Source organism: Malania oleifera, chromosome 2 (genome assembly GCF_029873635.1).
Source record: "Malania oleifera isolate guangnan ecotype guangnan chromosome 2, ASM2987363v1, whole genome shotgun sequence".
Classification (NCBI taxonomy): domain Eukaryota; kingdom Viridiplantae; phylum Streptophyta; class Magnoliopsida; order Santalales; family Ximeniaceae; genus Malania; species Malania oleifera.
The window spans coordinates 132,643,229-132,651,448 of record NC_080418.1 but is presented as its reverse complement, the minus strand read 5'-3'; the positions used below and the strand labels follow the sequence as shown (position 1 = coordinate 132,651,448).

Sequence of the window (8,220 nt, the reverse complement as noted above, 5' to 3'; positions counted from 1 at the left end):
GCGCGCGTGCGTGTGCACACACAAACATATATATATATATATATATATATATAATTCAAGATAAAAAGACCCTAATTAGTTAAAATTTATAGATAATTTAAATATTTTAAAATCTTGCATTATAGATAATTAGTTTAAATCTATTTAAAAAAAAATTTAAATATTGAACAAATACCTTTTGATTAAGACTTATTTTAATTTTATATAAAACCCCAAATCTCTCACTCACTCTCCCTCCCTCTCTCTCTCTCCGTCTCCCTCTCTCTCTCTCGCTCTCACATTAATTTTCTGAGCTGCGTTTTGGGTTTTGGCGATCCTTAATGGCTGCCCAACCTGGGAACAATCAGGGTGAGAGCGGCACCGGAGTTCCGGTCTCCGGCGTCGGCAACCACAAGAAGATTAGCCGGGAAGAGAACCGCAGCGGCGCCAAAAAATCCGCTGATGACGGCGGGAATGTTTGCTTCGTCTGCAACAGAAGTTTCCGTTCACCGAAATCCCTTTTCGGTCACATGAGAACGCACCCGGAGAGGAGCTGGAGAGGGATTAGACCCCCGCTGTCACCCGTGGCAGAGGACAAGCCTTCTCCGAGCGCGGTCGCTACCGACTCGGACGCCGGAGAAGACCATACGGCCGATCAGTCCAAGGAAGGCCCGGCAATCGATTCCGACGAACGAGGGTTTACGGCGCAGCCTCCACTCGGATGGTCTAGGACTGCCAAGAGGGGAGGCACCGGAATAGCGACTTCAACTGAGAGGAATTCTGTAATTCCTTCTTCACCGTCGAAGTTGCGGAGTGCTCCGGAAAGTTCCGTTCTCTCTTTTTTGGTGACCGTGGCGAATTACATCCTCGCTTCTTCGTCTTCTTCCAAAAGCAAGAGAAAAGTTTCCGACTTTAGAGCTAAAGCTAATCCGGCGGAAAAAGATCAAGCTTTGTGCAATGGAACAGAACTGATTAAGAAGCTGAAAACAGAAGTAGTGTTCCCAATTGAGAAGAAGCAGTATGAGTGCAGAGACTGTGGGAAGTCCTTTTCCAATCCTCAGGCCTTGGGGGGACATAGAACAAGCCACAGAAAAGGTACTACTACTACTACTACTACTGAACCCGAAAAACCCAGTACGGATGAGGGCCGGTTGAGGGCGCTGAAGGAAGCCCAAATTCCCTGGTGTAGCCTCGCCGGAGACGAGTTGATCAAGAGCAGTCAAGAGAACAGCCCAGGGAGCTGCTGCTTGACAGGGAAAAGTGATAGTAGTAGTAGTGGTGATGGTAAGGGGGACAGTGCCAAAATATTCCCTTTTGATCTGAATGAGCTTCCTGTTGTGAAGGAAGAAGAAGAAGAAGAAGGAGAAGGAGAGATGTTGAACTGATCAGTTTATCTATATTAATTTTTCTATCCAAATCAGTTAGTTTTAGTTATGTGTCTTTTTTTGTTTTTTTTAAAAAAATTTACTGAACTGATGATCATATAAGATGCACAGAGATGGATGATGATCAGTTGGTTAATTGTAGAGCAAAAGTACTAGAGTCTTGTATCCAGGAAACTGAAGTTTTAGATGTTACTGATTATTTGTATTTCTTATATGTTGATGATTGACCACATGCATGTTCTGATCTATTCTTAGTTTCTTTAGATTTCTTCATCTTCAGCCCGATGCAAACTGATAAAAATAAATTAATAAATAAACTAGCTGAGTTTCTACTCTAGGATGATTAGCGTCCACCTGCAGCCTAATAATTTTTTTTTAAAGTACTGCAATTTATTCAAAGAGAAAAACAACTCCCAAGCAAGAAAAATGAGAGAATATAGAAATACACTAGTTCCATAATGAATCTTACATTTTTTTCAAAAAAAAAAACAGTTTTAAGTAAGGGCGGATTCAATTCCCTGATAAATTACTAGGGATACGTTAATGGGCAGACAGTTTTCATCCTCGAATTTTGTGTCATACCATTTATTATTAAATGTAATTTTCATAGAAATTTAATGACTAAATACATCATAAAATAAAGTAAACATAATTTAATATTTTAAAATTCAAATGACTTATCAAACATAGTGTTACAAAAAGATAATTTTCAAAATTCAAATTTTTTATCAACTAAAATTACAAAATTAAATTTTAATATTTTTTATTTGTAAATATAAATGCAAAAGGAATAAATAAAATTAAAATTTATATTAATTGGTTGATCATTATTTGAGGCAATTTACTAACTTTTTCCTAATTTTATTCAAGTTATTATTATTATTATTATTATTATTATTATTATTATTATTATTATTCAACCAAATATTTAAAAAAAAAAAAAAAAAAAACAAACCACAATTCTGATTTCTTAATTTTATTAGAGACAAAATTTAATTTTTTCAATAAATATAACGGTTAACTAATGATTAACTAACAAAAGGTTCATTTTGTCAAAAAAAAAAAAAAAAATCAGGTAATTTAGTGATAGATTTTTAAAATTCGGGCAGTGGACTGTTGATGAAAGAAAAAGCACGACTGGATTTACATTCTTCATGGGAGATATAGCATTTCCATGGTCATCAAATAAGCAACCCATTGTAACGTTGTCATTAGTGAAGCTGAATATGTTGCTGCCAGCTCAACTATTTGTTATGGTATATGAATCAGGAATGTACTGAAATATCTGAGATTTCTTCAAGATGACCCCACAGAAGTTTATATTGACAATTAATCAGCGATTGCACTTGCGAAGAATCCAGTTTACCATAAAAGAATCAAACATATTGTTACTTGGTATCATTTTTCAGGAAACATGTCAAGAAGAAAGAAGTTCAGCTAATATCTCGTAGAACATAGGATCAAATTGCTGATATTTTCACAAAGTCATTCAGGTAAGATATTTTTGTAAGATTGAAAACAATGCTCGGAATGAAAAAACCAAAAGAGTCAAGTTTAAAGGGGGATGTTGAAGATTAAACTTGATGGTGGGATGGTGACAATGAAACTTGGTCGGCAACTACTCCGCCAACCCAGCCCAATATTACTGAATTTTTTGAACTGCAGGCAACGTACTCCACCTACCAACCAATTTCGTTGAAATTAATATCAACCTACCATTCATCCTTTTCTATATATAGATGTGTGTGTGTGTGTGTGTATGTATGCAATGTAATATGTGGTTTAGAGAGGGTGAATAACCAGTGAGTGAGAGAAATTATATTTTGAGTTGTCTGTAATTTTTCATTATTGAAAGTTATTTGTATTTTCTAATTGAATCAATTGAGTGCAATTCCTCACTGAGTTTCAATCACAACCAGTAATTGAATGAGTCTCCTCCACCCATCAGGGGTAAGGGAATTTTAAGGGGTGGCGTTTTATGATATTTGTATGCTGGATTGTTAGTTTGCGCCGATTGTTTTTATTTTTTAGTTTTTCATTTTTCATTTTTGTTTTTTGTCTAAATTTTTGTAGACATTGTTAAGGAAATGTCTCATTCTCTTAGTTGTATATTCTTAATCTATTTATGATAAATTTTATGTAAAAAGAGTCCAAATAGGAGTGATCCAAATTAATTCAACATTTTATCATAATTACATCTAATAGAGACAAATCTTTATATAATACAACAAAATAATTAAAACCATAGGTCTCCAAATTCCAATAAGTTAAATTATATCACTCTCTTTCCTACATCGCACCACACAACCACTATGGTCTCTCCCTTTCTTTAAAAAATATTTTTTCCTAAAAAATAACTGGTCCCTTACTTTAATAAAGAAAATTGTAATTAATTTCAAAACTATTTAAAAAAATTACTGTCAATAAAAGTTTTCCTAAAAAAACTAATTCCAAAAACACGGTCACTTTATTGAAAAAAAAAATCTATAAGCCCCTCCTTTTTTTAATTAAAAAAATTAATTAATTGCAAAATAATTACAAAAATTATAAGCCCCTCCTTTTTAAACTCATTGATAGAGTGAATAAATTACATTCCATTAACAATATTTTTAAAGCATACTAAAATAATTGATTATAAAATTTTAATAGAATAAAAATATTAGTAGTCTTGACACAATTTTCATATAAAATTGTTATTGGGTATATGTAAAAAAAAAAGTTCTAAAACATTTAACTCAATTACTTGAAATGGAAAAAAAATGAAAAATTTATTATATCTTAAATTATATCTTTTGAGCGTTAAAGCTTAGCTCTTTGTATATATTTTACTATAAAATATTTAAACATTTTTTTATAATTTTAATTCATCAATTTCAATAGCCACTTAAGACAATTTTTTAAATCTTAATTTTCAATTTTAGGATAAGAATTTTATTTATATCAGAATTCTATAATGAATTGATTAAACTAAGGATTTAGTATTCTAAATCCATGCTTAGCACTAGCCGGCTCTCTAGCTACTAGTGAATTGCTACTCGAGATTTTATACTTGATCCATTGAATGATCTAAATTGGATGAGCTGCTTTTAAGGTCTTCAATATATTTATTGGTATTTCATTGAATTGATACAATTGATAAGTTTAAATGCTCCCACTTAATAAATTAAAATATAAAATTTTATTTTTTCTAGTTGGGAGGCTCAAAGCTCATTATCCATATGCTACATCTAGAATTTAAAATATTTGATAATAAAACTAATTAAATGGCATATAAAATCCTTCAAAACACATGCACATACACACATACACAAACATATACATACATACACATATATATATATATATATATATATATAATTCAAGATAGAAAGACCCTAAAATGCACAAACAAAAAGTGACTTTTTGTTTATTTTAATTTAAATATTTTAAAATTTTGCATTATAGATAATTAGTTAAAATTTATTTTTTAAAAAAATTTAAATATTGAACAAATACCTTTTTGATTAAAACGTATTTTAATTTTATATAAAATCCCAAATCTCTCTCTCACTCTCTCTCTCTCTCTCTCTCTCTCTCTCTCATTAATTTTCTGAGCTGCGTTTTGGGTTTTGGCGATCGTTAATGGCTGCTCAACCTGGGAACAATCAGGGTGAGAGCGGCGCCGGAGTTCCGGTCTCCGGCATCGGCAACCACAAGAAGATTCGCCGGGAAGAGAACCGCAGCGGCGCCAAAAAATCCGCTGATGACGGCGGGAATGTTTGCTTCGTCTGCAACAGAAGTTTCCGTTCACCGAAATCCCTTTTCGGTCACATGAGGACGCACCCGGAGAGGAGCTGGAGAGGGATTAGACCCCCGCGGTCGCCCGTGGCAGAGGACAAGCCTTCTCCGAGCGCTGCCGCCTCCGACCAGGACGCCGAAGAAGACCATACCGCCGATCAGTCCAAGGAAGGCCCGGCAATCGATTCCGACGAACGAGGGTTTACGGCGCAGCCTCTGCCCGGATGGTCTAGGACTGCCAAGAGGGGAGGCACCGGAATAGCGACTTCAACTGAGAGGAATTCTGTAATTCCTTCTTCTCCGTTGAAGTTGCGGAGTGCTCTGGAAAGTTCCGTTCTCTCTTTTTTGGTGACCGTGGCGAATTACATCCTCGCTTCTTCGTCTTCTTCCAAAAGCAAGAGAAAAGTTTCCGACTATAGAGTTAAAGCTTATCCGGCGGAAAAAGATCAAACTTTGTGCAATGGAACAGGACTGATTAAGAAGCTGAAAACAGAAGTAGTGTTCCCAATTGAGAAGAAGCAGTATGAGTGCAGAGACTGTGGGAAGTCCTTTTCCAATCCTCAGGCCTTGGGGGGACATAGAACAAGCCACAGAAAAGGTACTACTACTACTACTACTGAACCCGAAGAACCCAGTACGGATGAGGGCCGGTTGAGGGCGCTGAAGGATGCACAGAGATGATGATGATCAGTTATGTGTCCTTTATAAAAATAAAATAAAAAATTTCTGAACTGATGATCATATAAGATGCACAGAGATGGATGATGATCAGTTGGTTAATTGTAGAGCAAAAGTACTAGAGTCTTGTATCCAGGAAACTGAAGTTTTAGATGTTAATGATTATATGTATTTCTTATATGTTGATGATCGACCACATGCATGTTCTGATCTATTCTTAGTTTCTTAAGATTTCTTCATCTTCAGCCCGATGCAAACTGATAAAAATAAATAAATAAATAAACTAGCTGAGTTTCTGCTCTAGAAAGATTAGCGTCCACCTGAAAGCACTGCAATTTATTCAAAGAGAAAAACTCCCAAGCAAGAAGAATGAGAGAATATAGAAATACACTACTTCCATAATGAATCTTACATTTTCTCCAAAAAAAAAAAAACAGTTTCAAGTTACGGAAGATTCAATGCCCACCCTAGTGAATTACTAGGGATGTGTCAATGGGCGGACAACTTTCACCCTCGAATTTTGTGCCGCACCATAGTGTCCGAAGTGACGTAAGAGTGGAGGAACTCCCTAGGTAATCAGAATATATATATATAAACCACATTTTAAACAAGCTGCTAAACAGTCATTCTAGTTGCAAATTACAACATTTTAATTAGCATGAGAGGTAAGTAGTTTAAACACATTTAACAAATGTTAGTGAATTTTAAAAGATTAATGAAAATTCGTTGTCCCGTAAAGAGTTTTATATACTATATTAGATCTAACACTAGGAAACATAAATTTGCTAGAGATGTTACTTCCTTTTCACACTAAGTCTTATGCATACTCAAAATATAAAACCTAAACCCTAAAACCCTAAATCCTAATGTTCTGAATAAGTTTGACTCGTGACATCTAGCCATGTCTTAAGGTAATATTTTCACTTAAGCATTCATTGTTAGACATCATATGGTTAATGAACAACATCAAGTTCTCAATAGCCGACTCAACTGCTTTGGCAATCTTCGTGTTCTCTTCAATTTTTTTTTTTTTTGTTGATGATTTGCTGACTGCTCAATGTTTTTATTGCCTTGTTGCTTTCTTGTTCTTGGTCTTCCTGTAATTTTGTATCCATAAGCCTCTGGCTTGAGGTTTGTTCATTAATGAATTCACTTAACTTAACCTTTCAATATATATATTTTTTCACTTGCCTATGCTTACAAAGTTAAGGAGAGTAATTGTATTTTAATACAGTTTTTTTTTGTCATCCTAATTAAATATAAAAACATTATTGAATTTTAATGAAATTGTTTATGCATATATAATGTTGAATTGATATTATATGTTGTATCACTAGAAAAAAATCTCAACAATTTTGTTTGTGATATATGAAGTAATTATGACTTCAAGTGTATGTGTAATTAGAATAAATATAATTTAAAATACCGTAATTTTTTTTTTAAAGTACTGCAATTTATTCAAAGAGAAAAACAACTCCCAAGCAAGAAGCATGAGAGAATATAGAAATACACTAGTTTCATAATGAATCTTACATTTTCTCAAAAAAAAAAAAAAAAAAACATAAAAAGTCATTTTTCGCAAGGTAACAAGTGGTGAGATCGGGTTCACCAAAAAAGTACATCAAAAAATTAATCTTGCCATATCAAACTACTAATTAAAAAATTTTCATAATAAATAACACAACTGGCATAAAATCTACTTTACTAATTTTGAATGACAACTCCCTCCTATTTATAGACACTAATCTTTTGAAGTATAAAATTTAAAATTTGAGATTTTCAAGGATAATTATTCGTAATCTCCAACAAACTTATCATTTTTTTTTTAAGCATATCTCATAGAGCCTCTTGAGATTTTTTTTTTTTCAAAATAAAAAAATGAAATGTAGCTTGTTAAGATATTTTTGCCATTTGAAATACAACTTCAGATTATTCGTTAATTTTTTTTTTTAATGTAACTTCATCTTTTCTCATTAAAAAAAACATTTTTTTTAGGAAATTAACCTTGATACCTTAAATTTAACTAAATTTTAAAAAAGCTCAAAAAATTTTAAATTAAGATTCAAAGTTTGGAGCCTTGCCGAACCTTCTTTTACTGTAATCTATAATAATATAGATCTTGCATTCTCACATATGGCAAGCCAAAGGGCATCGAACGAATGGAAGTAATTACATAAACCGAAGTTATCTTAAATAATTTCCAAAAAAAATAAATAACCTTGGTTTTTTAATTAGTTTCTTCAAAACTAAATTATTATTTTTATTTTTATCACCTATAAAAAACTGGTTTACTAGAAATTTAAAATTTAAAATTTAAGATTTTTTAGGATAATATTTTGAATTCAGATTTAAATTACTGCTGATCCTAACAAATCACTCGTCAAATTTTCTATACCACTTT

The 8,220-nt window shown here is 32.9% G+C and overlaps 2 protein-coding genes across 2 annotated transcripts; both read left to right on the top strand.

Annotated features, from left to right (window-relative positions):
• The first annotated feature begins 320 nt into the window (after positions 1 to 320).
• On the top strand, positions 321 to 1,364 carry LOC131148384 (zinc finger protein ZAT9-like). The gene has a single exon (XM_058098094.1). The coding sequence runs from the start codon at positions 321 to 323 to the stop codon at positions 1,362 to 1,364; it is 1,044 nt and encodes a 347-aa protein (XP_057954077.1).
• A 3,621-nt stretch (positions 1,365 to 4,985) lies between these two features.
• Positions 4,986 to 5,822, top strand: LOC131148382 (zinc finger protein ZAT3-like). Its single transcript, XM_058098093.1, has one exon. It carries the CDS (start codon positions 4,986 to 4,988, stop codon positions 5,820 to 5,822), a length of 837 nt encoding a protein of 278 aa, XP_057954076.1.
• Positions 5,823 to 8,220: the final 2,398 nt, after the last annotated feature.

Coding starts and splice junctions, on each gene's coding strand:
- LOC131148384 (XM_058098094.1), top strand. CDS start 321: ATGGCTGCCCAACCTGGGAACAATCAGGGTGAGAGCGGCACCGGAGTT.
- LOC131148382 (XM_058098093.1), top strand. CDS start 4,986: ATGGCTGCTCAACCTGGGAACAATCAGGGTGAGAGCGGCGCCGGAGTT.